Raw genomic sequence first — 20,883 nt, 5'->3', positions numbered from 1 at the left:
TTACAAATGTAGAAATGTTTTTGTTACATAACTGTACTCAAAAATAAAACAATGTAAAACTTTAGCGCCTACAAGTCCATTCAGACCTATTTCTTGTTCAGACAATTGCTAAGACAAACAAGTTTGTAGATATTTATGGGATACAATACTGCCCGCTTCTTATTAACAATGTCTTCTGAAAGTGAGAACAGGCGTTCACATGGCACTTTTGTGGCTGGCACTGCAAGGTTATTTACGTGCCAGATATGCTAAATATTCGTACACGTCTTCATGCTTCAGCCACCGTTCCAGAGGACATGCTTCCATGCTAATGACTGGACTGAATGGACTTGTAGGCTCTGAAGTTTTACATTGTTTTATTTTTTGAGTGCAATTATGAAAAAAAATCTACATTTGGAACTTGCACTTTCACGACAAAAAGATTGCACTACAATACTTGTATGAGGTGAATTGAAAAATACTATTTCTTTTGTTTATATTTTTAGTATAAATATTTGTAATAAAAAATAAGCGAGCACTGTATACTTTGTATTTTGTGTTGAACTGAAATCAATGTATCTGAAAATGTAGAAAACATAAATATTTAAATAAGTGGTATTCAACAGTGCAATTAATTTTTTTAATCATTTGACAGCCCTATTTTCATATTCATATATATAAAAAATATGAAAAGATTAACATTGCCCTGTAATGCTTGCATCCGAACAGTTGGTCATTGCTGCTGGTATGGGAATCAGAAAGTGAAACTGTCTAAAGGAGATCAGAATAGTTTCTTTATTCAAGATGAGCAATCTGGAAAACATCAATAGCATAAATAATGAAAAGTAAACTAGCATTTAAGTAATTACGTTAATCTACTGTAGTGTAATAGCACAGGTAAGGAGGAATTTGATTTTTAAACTGATAAGATGTTTTAACTATCAAGAATTCAAATGAATACACACACGTAAGCATTAGGAATGTTAACCTGAATTCTTAATATTGCGTTTTGAAAAAGCTCTATTTTTTTGTTTCTATTGATAGAGTAATTTATGTAGTCTTTTCATTTGTGGGACTTGATTTTGTGGTATATTTAGGCACTTGCTAACTTAGAAGGCTATATATTTTGAAGTTCTGAATCAGCTACCGCTGTTCATGTGGGTTACATTGCATGTATGTCAGTAGCATACCAACCTCTGGTACAATATCATATTGAATGTAATGCATGCTTGTTTTAGCATATATGATCTGTATATCATATTTCAAATGTTTTTCCTTTTTTGTTTTTGCTCAGACAGGGGATTTGTCTTCTGTACAATTAGCAGGAACTCCAAATAGATGGGAGGTTCTGTCTGCAGCTCCTACCACTATAAAGGATGAAGCTGGTAATATAGTACAGATTCCAGGTGCTGCCACAGTAACTTCAAGTGGACAGTATGTCCTTCCCATTCAGAGTTTGCAAAATCAACAAATATTTTCTGTTGCACCAGGATCAGATTCATCAAATGGTACAGTGTCTAACGTACAATATCAAGTAATACCCCAGATCCAGACAGCCGATGGTCAGCAGGTTCAGCTTGGCTTTGCAACCTCTTCTGATAATGGTGGTATAAATCAAGAAACTGGTCAAATTCAGATCATTCCTGGCTCTAATCAAACCATAATTGCCTCTGGAACACCTTCAGCTAATATTCAGAATCTCTTATCACAGACTGGTCAAGTTCAGGTTCAGGGAGTTGCAATTGGTGGTTCTTCCTTTCCTGGCCAAGCACAAGTAGTTGCTAATGTCCCTCTTGGACTACCAGGAAATATTACTTTTGTACCCATCAATAGTGTTGATCTAGATTCTCTGGGACTCAACAGTGGTTCTCAAACCATGACTGCAGGCATTAATGCAGATGGACATTTGATAAATACTGGACAGGCCATGGATAGTTCAGACACTTCTGAAAGGACTGGTGAACAAGTTTCCCCTGAAATTACAGAAACTACCACTGATAATGACTTATTTGTGCCAACATCATCTTCATCACAACTGCCTGTTACCATAGACAGTACAAGTATATTGGAACAAAATGCAAACAGCTTGACCACAACTAGTGGGCAAGTACACAGTTCTGACCTTCAGGGAAATTACATCCAGACATCAGTCTCTGATGACACACAGGCTCAGAATATTCAGGTCTCCACAGCACAGCCTATTGTACAACACATACAACTTCAGGAGTCTCAGCAACCAACCAGTCAAGCCCAAATTGTACAAGGTATTGCGCAACAGACAATCCATGGTGTGCAAGCAAGTCAAGGTATATCACAACAGGCTCTACAAAATCTTCAGCTGCAGCTCAATCCTGGAACTTTTTTAATTCAGGCACAAACAGTGACCCCTTCTGGGCAGATCACTTGGCAGACATTTCAAGTGCAAGGTGTCCAAAACTTGCAAAACTTGCAGATTCAGAATGCACCTGGACAACAGATAACTCTAACACCTGTGCAGACTCTTACTCTTGGTCAAGTTGCAGCAGGTGGGGCCTTGACTTCAACTCCAGTTAGTCTGAGTACTGCTCAATTGCCAAATCTACAGACAGTTACAGTAAACTCTATAGATTCTGCTGGTATTCAGCTGCACCCAGGAGAAAATGCTGACAGTCCTGCAGGTATTTATCTTACTCTAACTCTTTGTGAAAAATGGCTGCTTCTTTTTTTTTCTTTTTTTCCTGTATGTAGTTTTGTTTGAACAGTGATAATCATAACTGCATTGTTTTGCTGAGGATGCATACAAAATACAGTTAGCTGATCAAGTTATACTAGTATTTTGAACAACTGATTCACAGAACGTAGTCAAGTACACTCTCTAAAATGTAAGTTAGTTTGACTTTTCAAATTAGTCAATTAGCACCTTCTAAAATGATGTCTCTATGCTTCTAAGTTTTCTGAAGCAGAGGACCTCTCTTCTAAATTGAGGGGACTCTGACCATCAGATTTACAGGGCAGCAGTGCCATTACCTTACCTCCCTCCTAGCAGGGACCCTCATCATATAGTCTATCAAATTTTATAGGAAAAATCCAAACGCTTCCGAGGATACCACCTACTTCTCTGAAAACATCCATGGACCCCAAGGTTTCATGTATCAGAGGTTGAGAACCTCTGCCATTATTGAGCTACCATTTTGTTAATCTTGTTTCCTACCAATTTAATTTGAACAAAACTATGGTTACAGAACTTGTACAAGTAGTAGTGAAACAAATGCACAAACATCTACATGGTATCTATGTTTAAGAACATGGTATCTATGTTTACTGTCTAGTACAACTTGTTTGCACAATGTTTATTATACATACCGCTTATAAGTTTATTATAACTTACCGCTTGTAAGTTATAAACTGCTAACCGCTTGTAAGTTAATGCTTGTAGATATCAAAAGTTAGAATGTTTGACATTTATTTTCATAGGTAAGATAAGAATTGTAATTATTTCAGAAAAATGTCTTTCCAACAATGAATTAAAAATCCAAAATTGAAGACCGTTTACTCTTAGCCTATGTGATTTAAGATAATCATGTTAATTAAGGCTCTGATTCAGCATGGTACTTAAGCACACATGTTTAATTTTAAGTGCATGAGTAGGTCCAATTAAATCAACTGGACTTCTCATGGGCTTAAAGGTAAATGTGTGCTTAAGTACTATGCTGGATCAGGGCCCAAGTATCAAAGACTTGGTAGTTTTGGGCTTGAATGGTTATTACTATTGTGTATCCAGCAATTTTGCTTTCCATTCAGAATCCAAAATTTCATTCTAAAATAATAAACTATAATGCTTTCTTTTAATTCTTTTCCTTGTGAAGATGGCCTCAGATCCATGTGCTGTTGCACCATTAAGTTACTAAGGAAAATTGTCTAGACCAACAATAACAAAGTAAAATATAGCCGTCATCCATTATCTTATATAGTACTAGAAACATGATCCAGGGTGAGAGAGAAGAGACGAGAAGGGAAAGCATACAGAAACCAAAAGAGAAAAGTATGCACACAAGGAGTGAAAAATGAATTCTGCCATGGTATAGTGCCACTGTCGGTTAGTTTGGCCCCTTGCTTTCTGGGCCGTTTCAGGAGGGGAATGGCTTGCATCACAAAGTTTGAATGCCTTCTGAATGGCTGCAGTGACAACCCATCAAGCCTTCCCTTACGGAGTATTTCTGACATGGTTAGGGAAGGGAGGTAAGTAAAGGGGGCAATGTGGACAGAGTTCACAGAAATAATGGATTACGGGAGAAGGAATTGTATGTAAACCAGTGGATCAGCAAAATTTGATTATAATTGAGACTGAGTGGAGATTATAGTTAAGGTTTTTGCTATCATTCTGATAATGGTAAATGGGTTAGTAGTTTTTGTTTTTCAAGTCCCGTCCCTAAACTTTTTGAGAACTTAATCTGTCCTTCCTTCACATATCAGAACACTCCTTTCTCCCAAAATCACAAATAAAAAAATTTGAATCCATATTATTTGGTGCATGTCTCCGCAGAAACTTTCAACATAGTTTCTTCAAACCAATAGAATCAGATTGAATATTCACCTCCAATATTTCAGATTTCCTGCACATATCTGATATTCTCTATTAAAATGGCTAAACTCAGTCTCCATTCACCACAACCTTCTACTGCTGTAGTATAGTGTTCCATTCCTACCTTTTTATTTATAACTCTCTGTAGCTTTTGCAATACTATAGATTTTCTCTATCTTAGAGGATATGCATATAAAATAGGTATGGGGAATAATCACTAGGGTTGGAGAAGAATTTTATGCTTTTCTGGCCCGAAAAAGGGAGGGGAAAAAGCTTAGGTTTGTTTTTGTTTGTTTGTTTTTTGTTTTTGTTTTCTCTTCAATGAAAGGGGACTAGATGAGGAGTGAATAATAGAACAAGAGAAGGTAAATCGATAAGATGTACGTGACAGGTTATTTTATTTTGGGCTGTTGAAAGAATCCATCTTTACCACATACGAGGAGGATTGCAAAATTTTACGGTGAGGGGAAGGGTTTTCATTGCATTTCTTTATTTTACTAGACAAACTAAAGCGCCTCCTTTCACAGAAGGCATAATTAAGTTGTATTCCGCTTATACTCTTTAAAGTTTTCCTTTTGGGGTTGATAGCCTTAGGAAAAATAACAACTGCTTATGCTTTTATCTCAGGTTGGAACTGATTGGTATGTGTGAAGTTTCAATAAAATCATGTGAGCTGTTATGCAGTTGTGAAGTATGTAGGTCCAATTAGAGTTTGGTCCCTTGAACCTTGATTGACTGTTAAGAGGTGCTCTTCTCTACCTTGGTTTCAAGGGAATCTGAAGAGGACATCTTTACTGCTGAGAGATTTAGTCAGCATCAGACAAAAATGCCTCATGAGTAAACAAAGCGGAGAATCAAAAGGAAAAACAGTCAGATACTGCAAAATAAGTTAAGTCTAGTGAGAAAGGGACAGTTTGTCTCTTTACTTGAAAAATAGGTTGTTACTGCTTTTAGTTCTAACAGTGTGTACAATACCTTACATATTTGCAGAACCTTCCATTATACTGAATCAGTTCTGAAGGAAAATCTTCATCTTAAATTAGTTAACATCCTGTTTTGGGATATTTACGAGAGCTCATGTTACCTCCTGTTAAGCTTGTTGTTGTCCAGAGTGGGAAAAGCAAGTAGTAGACAGTTGGGTCTGAAGCTATCTAGATCTGAGGAATGCAGAACAAAGTACAGCAAATTTCCAAAATGTCAAATACTGTCAAAAAGGTATTTTGCTCGCCTAGATTCTTGGTTCAGTTCCTGATGCTCTTACTAGAAATTAACCATAAGAAAAGATCTCTAGCAGCTTTCTCCTTTTACCTGAACTTATCAATGACATATTGCATGCCCGCTGTAAAAACGAGAGGCTAGGTGCACATGACTTGTATTTGAAGGCTACATTACTGCTTAACTGTCCCTCCCAAAATATTCAGTTTCAGTCACATAATATAATTTCTCATTATCCAAATGTAGACTTTAAGTTGTTGCGTTGCTTTTCGAGACCCTTAAAACTTAAACTTAAAAAAAAAAGACAATGTACGTTAGCTCCTCTGAAGACATTTCTCTAGATAATTGATGAGTTGCATGGAATCTAATTTTAAAGGCTTCTCAAATTAGTTATTGTAAACTATTGAATCTCACTTTAGGGTGGTTACTCCCTTAAGCAAATATAACTTGATCAGTTCTGATCAGGGTTTCTTCATTAGAAGCTGGATTTAGTTTTATGATGGTACTTTTGGTTCCCAAAAGTAATGTGAAGAAAACTGATAAAGCAGTTGGAATAGTAGTAATTCTAGCCAAGGGAATGTGCACAGCAGGGCTGATATTGCACATTTGTCAGGTTCAGCTTGTATTTAAAAAACCCCCAGAAGGGTTTATATCTATACCTGAAGGTCTATAAGCATTTTGCTGACTTTATCCAAATATAATTCCAGCTATAATTCCAAAGTAAATGGTATAATGTAAAGCTTGTTTAATTTAAGATCTGTTGAGGAAGGAAGAAAAGGAATACTTGTGGCATCTTAGAGACTAGCAAATTTATTTGAGCATAAGCTTTCGTGAGCTACAGCTCACTTTATCGGATGCATTCGATGAAGTGAGCTGTAGCTCATGAAAGCTTATGCTCAAATAAATTTGTTAGTCTCTAAGGTGCCACAAGTACTCCTTTTCTTTTTTGCGAATACAGACTAACACGGCTGCTACTCTGAAACCTGTTGAGGAAGGAGTTTTCTTCTCAGTCCCAGTCCTTTTTCTCCCAACAGTGTCTTCCTGTGGATCTATATACACAGCTGCTCTGAGAATTAGGTACCTGCTGCCAGTGAAGCTCATCATCATTCATACCTGCTAATCCAGTGGCTCTCAAACTTTTTTTACTGGTGGTCCCTTTCACATAGCAAGTCTGAGACCCCCCCCCACCTTATAAATTAAAAACACTTTTTTATATATGTAACACCATTATAAATTCTGGAGGCAAAGCAGGGTTTGGGATGGAGATTGACAGCTCACGACCCCCCATGTAACAATCTCGCTATCCCTTGAGGGTCCCCAATCCCCAGTTTGAAAACCCCTGTGCTAATCAACTCATGCTGGATATTGGAGAGTAGGAGAGGTGGTCTGTTCATGAAGGAGATTTAATCCTGTCCATGCCAGAGCCTGAGGACCTTATCACACTGACATAAAAGTAGTATAATCTAGTAATTTTAAATTTGGCCTTAAAAGGGCCAAATAATTTTCTGGATAAATACTTGCCCAAGTGACAAACTTTAATATCTTTTCAGGTATCTTTCACCTCCAAGATAACTACACCACATTATTAATACTTTTATTAATAATAAAAACTTTTCTGGCATCTTTCTTGCGTACACTGACTGAAAGAAGTAAGAGGTTGAGGGCTAACATATGAAATGTGGCTTTAAAAAAACCAAAGATTTTAACATCTTGGTAATGACTAAAGAACAGAATACACACATTTGTAGCTCTCGGGTTAGTTCCCAGAAAACTTCAGTATTTCTGGTGGAACACTGTGAACCGTTGTTTATAAAGGAACTGTCGGTATGAATTTTTAAACTTGACTCATTTCACAACAGCAGTTTTCTGCTCCCATATTATTTAGAAAAGTTTTGTGTATGGGCCTCAGATCAGCAACACCAAACATGCTTAGTCCTTTCAGTTTATGCTCCTGCTTGCTGCCTGTAAAGTTTTACTTTCAGCTTTGCTGCTGCTATTACTAAGAGCCACTTTGACAAGTTAGAGCTTGTTCTAAGGGCCTCTGGTTGTCTTGGGTAACTTCTCCACATCAGAGATATTTAGAACAGCGATGTGGAGCTTGATCCTCACCTTTACCACTCACTTATTCCTTAGTGCAAGCCTCCAGGTTGGATGTTTGTTTTGGTAGGGCAGTCGTACAATATTTTTCAAGGAGGCCTCCATTCACTCACATCCTAGCACTGTTTGATGGTCGCCGAGACAATCACTTGAGGATGAGAGAGTGGCTACGTACCTTACAGTAACTGGTTCTTAGAATCTGTATGGACAGCACATCTCCAGCACCTGTCCTCCATCCCTGCTGATCAGAGCCCTTCTCCTATGGAATTTTTGTGGGAAACAAACTGAGTGAGAGTTGTGGCCATCCCGCTTTTTATGCCTTCAATTTTGGGGCTTGAATGTGCATTCATGGCACAGGTAGGGCTCAGCGGACACTGCTATTCAAAAAATAAAATCTGATCTTGCATGCACCATGCAGATTCCAATCTCGAAGAACCATAATTACTATATGGTAAGTATTCTTCGCCACATAGTATGTATTGTGATACTGACTTAAGCTCTATTAATATTATTTTTAAATGACTGACTGATGAAGCAATACATGTGGTCCTTTAAAACAGATATTTTGTGGCATGCTTTGCAAGAATGGTTTTAAATGCACTTTTGCTGATTTTGATTATTGATACAGTACTTTAAAACTCATTACTTTAATTGTGAAATGAAAGACTGCTTACCAAGACCTGAGTTTAGCCTTTGGGGTTTCTATTCTCCGTGCAACAACTGATTATTTTAATAAATTAAAGCCTGATTTAAAGCCAGTTAAAGACAATGGTAGACTTTCCATTGAGTTTGGTGGGCAATGGATCAAGCCCCAGAGTATTGCAGGAGTGATGTACCCTGAAATTCCTTCCATTGGTTTAGGATTTAGTGTTGTAGGAGAAATACAGAACCTTGAACAGAGGTCTTGGCAGGAAAATCAACATGGAAATGACTTAAACCTGCTTTGTTTAAAAGAATCTGTGCTGTGACTCTAAGAGTCAAGGAAGTGGAGTACTAAGGTGATTTTAGGCCATCTTTGCACCCTTCCAATGATGGGCTGCTCTAGAGGCCTGCATAGCATATGGTGTAAAAAAGCAGCTCTAGAAGGCCTTTTGAGTTATGGCAGTATGTCATCAGTTTCCAATGGGCAGCAGTGCTTCCTGGAATTTTGTTCCACCAACTCCTGTAAGACTGATTATGCTGGTATTTGCAACAGGGTCTTCAGAAGACAGCCAGGTTCCATAGTTGGAGGAATGTTCCACCAGTTATATTTGGAGCTTCTAGAGCTCCTTTATTTTGCTGAGTGCTTCAGCCTCAAATTTGGGTGGAGTTGAAGGAAAAGGATCGGTTTACCCAACGAGTGGTTTTTGCCTGACTTATAAAAGGCAAAAATTCTGCTTGAAACTGATTATAGGCTTTCCTGATCATCAGCAAGTTGATGTAGTTTTCAGCAGGGATTTCTGAAAGATGACCCCTATTAAGCACTGACAATATAACTGCCACACACATAAAGAGTTCCTGTTCTGAAGAGTTTAGTTTGAGAGACAGAAGAGAACTGCTATTATAGGGAGACTTAGAGGAGGAAGTTAGTTTAGGTTAGCACAAACAAAAACCTCTCCCAAGAAATCTGACTCTTGCCTAATATGATTCAGCAGAGTTTCTTCCCATCCAGAAGTATAAGCAAGGAAAGCTATGACGCTGTATTACACGCAGAGATGTGGAGGATATTGCTGCATTGAAGAAAAAGAGAGACTGAATCATAGAGGCCTGACATCCTATAAGAGGACAAAGTGGTGCCTTTTGTCTTGCTTATTTAAAAAGTTCTCAGACTTTCAAAGGGACCCAGCTATATAGAATTAATTAACTGGAAATGCAAGTTGAATGTCTGCACTCTTAAGACCTCTCTCCTGACTTAACTGCGATACCCATGAGGAAGTTGACTTAGGGTGGTGTCTGAGAACAATAATTCTAACTCTCTGGTGGGAGACTTGTAAAGCTTAACTGAGTAGGCAGACTGGATGATTTTGGTGTCCGGGGAAGAGGCTGCATTTGTATTAATATTTGCAATTATACAGTTCATCAAATCCAGTGATGCTTACTGAAAGTATTTGTGGATGGATGGATCGCATCAATTGTGTGTGGGGGGTTCCCCCCCTTCCCTACAGTAATGGGGAGCTCACCTGAAGTAAGGTCTAAAGTGACCAGATTAATTCTTAAATAGTTTAATAATAATTCTGCATAAATAGAAGTACTCAAGCAGAAACCATAAAGTAGAGAGGTTCTTTCTCTCAATATTTTCTGGGGTTTAAGATTGTGTCTGTGACAAAGTACTGGGGAAAACAGCAGATCCAGCACTTTGATCACAGCAATTTCAGGTAAATGCCCCATACACACTTAAATATAGGAACTGTGCCAATTTTGATAGGCCGGAGAGAGTTAAAAGCTATCACTTCATTAACTCGGAAGGTACAAGGGCATAGGAAGAAAATGAAGGGAGGAGAAAGAAAGTGAAAGAACTGTGGGCTGGTAGATCCAAGGCCACAAGAAGTCTCTTCCTTGCTGGGCTCAGGAGCCTTAAAGCCCCAGGATACTGTTAAAGGTGCTGCACAATCTGTAAAGGTGGTAGGAACAAAGTTTTTAAATAAATCACTGGATGCTTTACCTGAAGAAGGTCTCTGAAAAGTTTTTGTCTGGAAAGAGGCAGGAAGGGAGCATACCCCTGTCGCAGTGTCCCAGATATCGACAGGATCAGAAGCAGCAACTGTCTCCTTAGTGGAAGATAAGATAAAGAGTTTGATTAGAATTCAAATGTTTAACAACTCTTCATAGGCTTCTACAGACAGATTATCATTGTTAACCTTTCAGTTGAGCTAAAAGGTCTATTGTTGCTGCATTCTGGAAAGTAGATAGCTGGTTTGCTCACACTGACAATGGCTGGTTTGAGGAGCTAGCTTGTACCCATGCTTTTATAAAAACCTTGGTTCTGAGACAAACTACTTTTAGACAGAATTACCAAGAAATTAGTAAGTGAGCAGAATTTCACTTCTACATTTTTCTGTACTGCTGGACAGGTTCAACAGAGTTTGAAAACCACAGATATCTTTGAGATAGTATCAGCTGACAATCCTGCAGGCAGGAGAGGCAGATAAGCCAAAAATTAGTGGAATGAAACTCTTAATTTCTCATTAAAAAATAATGCAAGAGTATAGTACTTTAAATCCACTTGAGGCAGAACAGGAATGGGAATTTAAGAGAGAAGGGCCAGAGCCTTTTGCCTTAATTCTTGTCTAGTTTGACTGATGCTTTTGTCATGTCATATAAGAAGCAAATGGCCCAGTGGTACTAGATTGATGTATCAGAAACTTTAGAAAAATCCTTTCCATATTAGATTACCTAGTCATGGTAGCTGCAATAGCAAGCCATACTTAAGGACAGTTTTCAAACATGGCATTAACATCTGCTCAGTTTCACCCCATTACTGGACTAGATGAACTCTCGAGGAGTCTTCCAATCCTACGATTCTATGATTACTACTAGGGTATTCCTTTCCTAAGCTCAGCGCTCTGAAGCAGTTTCTTACTTATTGTTTTGTCCATAAAATATTCGTAAACTCAGTTTGCAGGTTTTAGTCAGGGTTCTTTGTATTTTGCAGCTGCAGAATTGTAGACTAGAAGCTCAGCTTTCATCTTATGAAAAACCCATCAACAAACAAACCCACACCTATATCTAGCCCCACAGATGCCAAGAAAAACTTGAAAAGGTGAACAGAATGGAAGTCATTGCAGTGGGTCTTCATGCACTTTTAGAAACCGGAAACAATTAGCTTTTGAGTTTGTGAACTGTTCATTTCATCTTAATAAAATATATATGGCATGTTGAAACTGAAAGCAGGGGACAATGTGAAATAGAAGCAGTGGATAAAAATGCAGTGGATAAGATTGCTGGCACTACTTGTTTCGTACTTAATAAAAACCTGTATATTAAAAAAATGTATCTGAAGCTGCCACAGAATTTCCATCAGTTTGCCATAGGTTCTAGGGACCTTGCAACAGAATTTAGGTCCACTGTGTGTCAGAGTACAGGGAGGAGGGCCTTGTTCATCAGTCAGGCCTCAGAGCACTGTAGTTCATCGGGGCACCAAAAGGCAACTATGGAAATGCAATACCAACATTCAGTATTGTGGCATACTAAAATGCAAGTGAGGGCATTTTGATTATTTTTTATATGTCTGACTGCTTCCTGCATGGTTTCCCCTTAGTCCTTGAAACACAATTACCTGCACAAAAAACTGAATGAGGGGTTATATTCCTAAGTTTTAGCCCTTTCCCTTGGCTCTTCTGACAAGCATTTGAGGAGGAGAATGATGATCCGTTTATGTGGCAGGGAGTTTCTTTTTGAAAACCCCTTTATTTTAAGCTGTGGAGTTTTTTGCGTAGTCTTATTTGTAAATTATACTTTTTATTGTGTTTGTCTATGTGCTTAGAACGTAGGATGGTCTCATTCTTAAAAATATCTAAAGAAATGGTTTATAATTTAGAAACAATACAAAAATGCAAACAATATTGAAATACTTGTTTTGACTTTAATTTCTAGGGGGGCTTGATTTAGCTGCTTGTGTAAATTTAAACCCCAAGATGATACAGTAAATTACTGAAGGTTCATGGGAATTTTTATTTTTTCCCTGTGTCCTTAGCGTTTCAGAGTTGCCCTTTGGGGGGAGTTCTTCAAATAAAAAAGATATTGCAAGACACTGCTTAAATATAGGTGTTAATTTAAAGAAACTAGAACTTTTCTGTGTTACAGGTATTTTTTTTTAATAAAACCTAACTGAAAAGGTCTTCAAATGCAGAAAAGTGTTATTCTGAAAAAGTTTCCCCTGTTCCTCAGTCACCTGCCGCTATTCAGGTTCAGGTTTGTGCAGGTTTTTTCTTGCACATATCGAAATTACAAACTAAATCAGTATTAGGAATGTAACTCCATTTTCTGATGTACTTGTTCAGGGTGGTGTTCTATCTTGTAGAAGCTCTGAACTTGGGTCTCACAGGTTTATAAAACAAACACTGAATCTTTCAGTTTACCTTTAAAATTACAAATACATGTATTCAGATAATGTAACATTTTGAGTAGTTTTGTATTTATTTTTCAAGCATTTTAATTTGCCTTTTACCACTCACTAAGTTTCTGAATAAGTATAGTATTAACATGTTTTATTTTTAGGCTTTGTTTGCATGGGAAGGTTGCACCAGTTTAACTTAAATCTAAGTAAAACTTGAATATTAAACTGATCTAGTTAAAGGCTGTGCAAACCCCTGTAAGGACTCTACCCTTTGAGCCCCAACCAAAAGAAATGGTCTTGGTGGCCTTCTCTACCAAGAACAATTCAAACTTTAAGTTTTAGATGTATTCTAGTTTTGGCTTGCTCTTTGAAATGTAAAGTTAAATACACATTTTAAATATGGAATAGGCTACAAGGGCACAGCAGCAATGTCGGCACACACTAAAAACTGTTGACTTTAGAATGACACACAGTGCTCTTTGCAGTAGAGATTTCATCATTATGGTTTGCTTTTCTCTGTTCAATGGGCTACTTACGGATCTGTGTTTTGTTCTTTCCCTTAGATATTAGGATTAAAGAAGAAGAGCCTGATCCAGAAGAGTGGCAGCTCAGTGGCGATTCTACACTGAATACCAATGATCTATCACATTTGAGAGTACAGGTGGTAGATGAGGAAGGGGACCAAACACATCAAGAAGGAAAAAGATTGCGACGAGTTGCTTGCACCTGTCCCAACTGTAAAGAAGGTGGTGGGAGGTATGCAACTATTTAGGTCCATATAATACTTGTTATGTGGAAAACAAATAATGAGAAAAAATAAGAAACTCGATTATAAGCTTCTTGACTGTAGCTATGGGAGATCTTTGGGCACTGAGCTTATGCAATAAAACATCTCCAGCTCTTATTTTGTGTTTACAGGGGAAGGGTCAGATTCTCAAGTTTTACTCCATGCTTGTTGAGTTGTCCCACTGAAATGAATGGGACTACTCAACATGATTAAGGGTGGCAGAACATGGCCATGAATAATATGAAAGTGTGTTGAGTTTTCTATATAAGCAGATCTGAGATTGGCTTCCTACCATATCTCAATTTTCAAACATTTGATTAAATCCTGTGTTTGTGTATTTCCTGATTGATTGATTGATTGATTGAACAAAGGCTTCCAGAGCTTTGTCTCCTGTAGTGAAGGGAATGGTATGAAAACCGGGGACAGCCAGGATTTTTTTCTATTTGTAACATTTTTACTCTTTAAAGACCTATTGTGTTTTGACATATTTTCAGTAAAGGATCTTGTTATGGGTGTCAGAAACTGGAGGAGGAGGGAAGAAGTTGTTGCCTTTCTGAAATGGAAATATCTAGGATAGCATTATTGTATTTGAAACTATTGTATATTGGAAAATAGCCTTTGTACTGGAATTTTCATGTCCATTTTGGCAACCATGTCGGTAACCAATTTAAATGGGCACCTAATTTATTTGAAAATCAAATATAAACTTTTTGGTTCTGTTTTGAGGACATATTGACATCCTAAGGTTCTACAAACCTGTTACTGTCTAAGGATTGTGAGAGCCTAGCTAAGTCCACGTTTTCTCTGTTGGTTTGTTGACGTGTTTGCAAGGAAAGTACCTAGATTAGACAGCTAAAGTATTTCCTGGCAAAATTATACAATACAACTTAATTATTGGCAGAGCTGTTAGCAGTGTTTATAGTTAAAGTAGCTTCAACTTTGTGTTATAAAACCCTATTTTCAGTTCCTTTAACTTCACTGGACTCTAACCATTTGGGCTGAAGTTTCCTATCCCTGGTGTCTGCCTTAGGCTGACTTTTTTTTTTTTTTTTTTTATAAGTTTCAGTAAAACTGGTTCAGTAGTTTCTGAGGACATAATTAAGTTAAAATATGTTGATTTGCCCACCTTAAACTTGTATCTGTTTCACTGAGAAGCTTTAGCATCTCCATGCTTTGGAATTGGGACTTGAAATTTGCTAAGGGGGTTGCCTTGTTGCCGGTGATGTGCCTTTTTGAGTCCCCCCGCCCCCTTGAAAATCTCAAATTTGGACAAATACGCTTCTGAAAAATCAGAATTAGCACATGCTCAGTAAAGGTTTGCTATAGGCTGGGAGTTAAATTCTCTGAAGATTTCTTCTGCAACAGTTATGTTCCTGTATGCCAACTAGATATTGCATGCACCATCCTCACAGAGTAACTGAGCTTGCTTTGTCTGAGGGCTGCAGAGACTAAGAAGGACTTTCCCTGCAAATGCTCCTCCCAGTAGTGAGGGATTGCTATAACACCAGGCATCAAAACTGAGAGCAGGAATACCATCTCTCCTGTGCTTTCAGGGTTCCTTCTGCAATCTGCTGGTGCCCAATCAGCATGGAAAAAGTAGCCTGGCTGGACTTTAGAGGGTGGTGGTTGGAAGAGCCGGAGATGGGAGCTTGGGAAGAGATGAGAATAAACAAGTGGTACTGGTTTGTGGGGGAGGGTAAGGGGGAGGAAAGGGTAGGTAAGAGGGACACTGGGACAGGAACTAGGGGTGTGAGGAGGACTGGTTTGAGGGTGGAACTGTCTAACCAATAGAGTGCACTCTCCTCCAGAGCCTGGATTTGAACCCAGGATTTTTGAGTTTCATTATTCATATGCTGTCTAGTAAATAACTGTATACCTACTGACAAAATGTACGTCTTTTCCTCCTCTAATGACTGGTGACCATTTCAAACTGTCTACTATTGCTACCAATTCCTCAGTTAGCTCCAGTGATCGAGGTCTGTACTGATGGTCTAAGGCAGCGATCTCCAAAGTTTTTGGATCGCGCACCCCTACGGTGCTGCCGAAGAAAGGCGGCCGGAAGACCTGCTGCCGAAGAAAAAAACAGCGGAGAGCCATCCGGTGGCGCTCCTTCTGCTGTGCACCCTTTGGGATCCTCTGGTGCACCCCCTGGGGTGCACGCACCCCACTTTGGAGACCACTGGTCTAAGGTCCCAGCCTTGGCAATGACTCCTGGGGGGCCAGCATAGTTCTACATTATGGAGTTTGCTTTTGTAAACACTTAAGAAAATACATTTTTAAAAGAATGTTAGGGTTGCAAAGTCAAGTGTTCAAAAGTTAGAAATGCCAGAATTAAGGTTGTCTGTGTAAACTTAATTTGGCTCCTTGTGGGCATGCATTATCATACGGTGTTCAATACATGATCACATACTATTTTTTCCACAAGACCCTTGCCTTATTCAGAGCACAGGATGGCCTATGCTCAGGGAATTAATTGGGGTTGTGTAGTGAAAGAGGTTATTGTCTCTGGGACCCCTGCTTCATTTGTTGCAGAAGTTGGAAAGCAACTAGTGAATGAGACAGGATATTGAAGGAAGAGAAAAGATGGTGTTATGGTTAAGGCATTTGAATGTCTTAGAATTGGATTCTGTCCCTGCCTCTGCCACAAAGTTCCTCTGTGGGCAAGCCACTAAAACCAGACTTTTCACAGGTAGCCACTGATTGTCTCTGCCCAGTTTGAGACATCTGAGGCCTACTTTTCACAAGTGCAGAGCACTCAAACTTGCAACTGAAGTCAATTGGAGCTGTGCTTTGAACTTATAAAGTACTCTGAACAGTAAGGTCTTTGGTAGCTCAAGCTAGGCATTCAGAATCATTGGATGCTTGACAACTTTGGCTTTAATCTCCCTATCTACAATGGGTACATTAATATCAATTTACTTGTTTGAAGAGCTCGGATAATACAGTGATGAATGTGCATGATGAGCAAAGCCTATTAGGAAACTAATAATTCTGTATTTAATATAGGTTTTAAATGGTTATGCGCTAAATAAGGTGTGGAACCATACCTTGAATGGTAAATATGAAGAAAAAGTATTGAATAGCTTCCCATTCAGTGAATGCTATCCTTCCTGTATACTGAATGAGACAGGGATACTGTAGAAAAGGTATAATGTGACTCTGTAATTACAGACTGGTTTCAGAGTAGCAGCCGTGTTAGTCTGTATTCGCAAAAAGAAAAGGAGTACTTGTGGCACCTTAGAGACTAACACATTTATTTGAGCATAAGCTTTCGTGAAGTGAGCTGTAGCTCACGAAAGCTTATGCTCAAATAAATTTGTTAGCCTCTAAGGTGCCACAAGTACTCCTTTTCTTTTTGTAATTACAGACTGTCATAATCCAGATTCTTGTGCATATTCGTTAAGGTCGTATAGGCAACTTTGATGCTGGCATTTTCTAACTTTTCTACGTTAGGTACTTATCTGGTCCCCATCACATAGTATCCGATTGTCTCACAATCTGTTTATCCCCATTTCACGCTAGTTATCCCCATTTAACAATTGGGGACTTGAGGCACAGAGAGAAGAAGGTCCAGATTCTCACAGGTATATAGGCATCTAACTCCTATTTGATTTCAAATCAATTTCATTGAAATCAAATAGGAGTTAATGTCTAAATACCTGTGAGCCTTTGGGCCTATGTGACTTACCATGGGTCACACACAATGTTTGGCGAAGCAGGAACTGAACCCATGTTTTCCACAGTGTGGGCTAATGCTCTAAACACTAGACCATCCTTCCTCAGATACTTCTGAGTGTTTGACTTTGCATCCTTAACATTCTTGTAATGAAATCTTTTTGGATGTAATTTTGTACGTCTTACACAGACACTCTCCCAAAATATTTTAGTGTTAATTACAAGATAGGGAGATGGAATATGGCATATGTGTAAAGATAAAGTATACAGAACATATCAAACTATTGGATTATAAGATCAGTAAGTAGTGTGGAAGGCATAAGCAAGGGATGAAATAAGGATAATGACCAGAGATGGCAAGAGCTTTCAGAGAATACTTCCACCTGCCATGACTATACTTGGGTGGGGAGAGGAGAAGGAGGAGGAATACATACAAAAGGCAAGTGCTAGACACTCAGCGAACCAGCACTTAGGGGAGAAAAGAGAGACTGGAACAAGTACAGAATAAGGGGTTTTCCAAACAAAGATGGTCTTGAACTGCATCCTGAAATGAAGACAGAATCCATTGAGTTGAGGATTTGGGGAGCATGGTCACGTTAAAAGGTGACGAGGAATAGATTAGGTCTATTTCTTGGAGCCAGGCTACTCTCAGCTGATGGGTGAGTCAGTATGGAATTGTTGCAGGCAGCATAAATTACTAACACGATGAGCAACTGTGGTTCCCAGCCATCTTCAAGATCTCGGCAATTAAAATGTTTTTTTTCCCCCCTAAAGTTAGGTTTCTAAATCCCTTTGGAATCAGCTGAGTACTCAGCACTACTGAAATTAGTCTGTTTATTTGGGTGACTTAATAGGGTTTAGAAGCCTAACTTTAGACGCTTTTAAAAAAATCTTAACCAATGGAGATGCAGGAGAAGGTGGTGAGCTAAGGATATATCTACACAGCATCATCACTCCATGGCATCAAGTCTCAGAGCCTAGGTTAACTGACTTGGGCTCGTGGGACTTCACGCTGCAGGGCTAAAAATAGTAGTGTAGATGTTCCGGCTCAGACTTCACAGGAGGCGGTGGAGTCTGAGCCTGGACTCCAGCCCGAACCTGAACGTCTACCCTGATATTTTTAGCCCCTCGTTGTGAACCCAAGTCAGGTGACCTGAACCCTGAGACTTGCTGCTGTCGGTCTTTTTTGCTGTGTAGACGTATCCTAGCAGCCAAAGCTAAAGCTAAGGTTAGGGGCAAATGGAAGGACTCAGTTGAGATTTGAAGTGGAAGAGAGAGATGTTTGAGATGTTCCTGTTGGCCAGAAAAAGTACATCTCAGTTCATCTTCATTTTTCAGTTAAATATCCCAAGTGAAAAGTGTTCTTGGTCAAGACTGGTGAAGATGGAAGAGTCAATTCTGTCAAAAGATATGTACAACTGGGTATCATAAGCATAAAAGTAATAAGTAAGTTGATTTAAGAGGGACAAGGAAAAAAATACAAGGCAGAGAACTGAACTTTGTATGATGCTTTAAGGGTTAGAGCAAGAGAGATTTGATGGATGGGAGCAGACACATGACTGGGAACCAGATAGGCCCATATGGCTATGGAATTGCTTCAGGAACATAGTTACGCCATTTTTTCTTCGACAGAATTGCTACAGTGCATTATATTCTGAGCCCTGTGTATTCCGTAGTTTTACAGCTATTGTGTTTCTTGTGGAGTCAAACCACTTCTACAGAATTGTTCTTTGGAATTGAAGCTTTCATTTAAAAAAACGGGGATGGGGGGGCAATTCTGCCTTCATTTTTGTGAGGGAATCTTGAAAACACTAACAAAGTGTAAAACATTTCAGTTTTTTTTCCCCCTGAGTCAGTGGACAGCTGGAAATGATAACTTAGGTTTAGATAGATTGATCCATTCATCTCATCTGGCTTTAAGTCTGACAATATAAATGTCAAAGTAATTAACTATTTCACTTCCGCTCATTTTAGCGAAACATTCAGCTAATTTCTTTATTTTACAATCTGAAATAGCATTCTGTGCCTCCCTAAGGTGCCAAAAGCCCTATTTGTCCCCTTCCTAGCTGCCAAAATCTCCAGCTTCCCCTTTCACAACTTCAACAGTGCAGTTGTTGTTTGCAAATACACAAGTCTTTGCAATATTAAAATCCTGAAAATATGGAGATTATAAATTAAATGGACTTTCTGCTATCTATTTTGATATTGGGCTACTGTAATGATTCTATTTTTCAATTTCATGTTTCTTTAAAAGCCTGCATTTTGTCATTTCAATGAAGTTGCTGCTGAATTTCCAGTCTACTGCATCAAAGTGCTGCAGAATCCAGGAACTGTGCTACAGAATTTAGGTCCAGTTTCCTGTGGAGTACACAGGGCTTTCATTATATGTGGAGTTACTCTGAAAATCCACTCAGATTAACATACAGCACTATTTGGATACATTTTTCTAAATCACACAAAATATATATTGTTCAGGAGAAATAACTTAGATTTGCTGAATAATTTTAGTATGTGTTTTTTGTTGTTGTTTTTTTTTAAACAGAGGCTCTAATTTGGGAAAAAAGAAACAACACATCTGTCACATCCCAGGGTGTGGGAAAGTTTATGGGAAGACTTCACATTTGAGAGCTCATCTCCGCTGGCATTCTGGAGAGCGCCCATTTGTTTGTACTTGGATGTTCTGTGGTAAAAGGTTCACTCGCAGTGATGAGTTACAGCGACACAGAAGAACACATACAGGTTATCAATATTTGATTTTGGCAGATTTGATTGGAGGAATGTAAAGGATAAAAATCACTTAAAATCGGCCAAATTTTTGCTTCTGATTACTCTTCCACTGACTTCATGAAAGTTGTGCTAGTGTATCTGAGAGCAAAGTTGCTATGTGATCTGTTTATTTTGTAATAATAATTAATGTCCCCCTCCCCATATTAAATACCAAATATTTAATTTTGAAATCTGTTTCTATTAAAAATAATTTGTTTTCTACAATATCATGAACTGATAAGGGCTTCGGAACTCTTAGTGCTTAAAGGGACACTGTGAATGTGAAAATCACAGTACCATTTGAAAATTTTGCACATACTGTTGTTACAAGTATCCCATGAATTATGATAACTGAAAGCAATTAAAAAAATAATTTTTTTAAATAGCATATTTTATGCTTTTGACAGTGTTTTTTGTATAATTAATGTACCTGCTAGTCATGTGCATCAGTCACAAGCCCCACTCTGGGGGAACTCATCTGCACTCTGTTCTCCATACCTGGCAAGAGGTTACAGTAGCAATGAAACTGAAGAGGCAGCAAATGGGTCCAAGCATGTTGGTTGATGCAAAAAAACCCTTTGTAACTTCACCAAAGGAACAGAAAAATGCTTTAAAAAATCTTTTTAAAGTGAGTGGGGGATAAGAATGGGGGGGGGGGAGGGTGAGAGAGAGAGAACAATTTTTTTTAAAAGGACATGAAGTTGACAGTGTCCCGCCAGTGCCTTTCTCATTAACATGATATATGGATATATGGTTTATTGTTCATGA

At 38.5% G+C, this 20,883-nt stretch overlaps 1 protein-coding gene across 1 annotated transcript in view; it reads left to right on the top strand.

Moving 5' to 3' along the window:
- The window catches only part of SP3 (Sp3 transcription factor), a 35,869-nt gene that overhangs the window by 13,192 nt on the left and 1,794 nt on the right, over positions 1-20,883 (top strand). The window contains exons 4-6 of the mRNA XM_038421424.2: positions 1,274-2,636; positions 13,451-13,643; positions 19,892-20,088. Of these exons, the coding sequence (XP_038277352.2) occupies positions 1,274-2,636; positions 13,451-13,643; positions 19,892-20,088 (1,753 nt within the window). The remainder of the gene's footprint in view (positions 1-1,273; positions 2,637-13,450; positions 13,644-19,891; positions 20,089-20,883) is intronic.

The sequence above is a fragment of the Dermochelys coriacea genome, chromosome 11 (assembly GCF_009764565.3).
Source record: "Dermochelys coriacea isolate rDerCor1 chromosome 11, rDerCor1.pri.v4, whole genome shotgun sequence".
Lineage (NCBI taxonomy): Eukaryota > Metazoa > Chordata > Testudines > Dermochelyidae > Dermochelys > Dermochelys coriacea.
The sequence above is the reverse complement of the archived record's forward strand: the minus strand, read 5'-3'. Positions and strand labels throughout refer to the sequence as shown.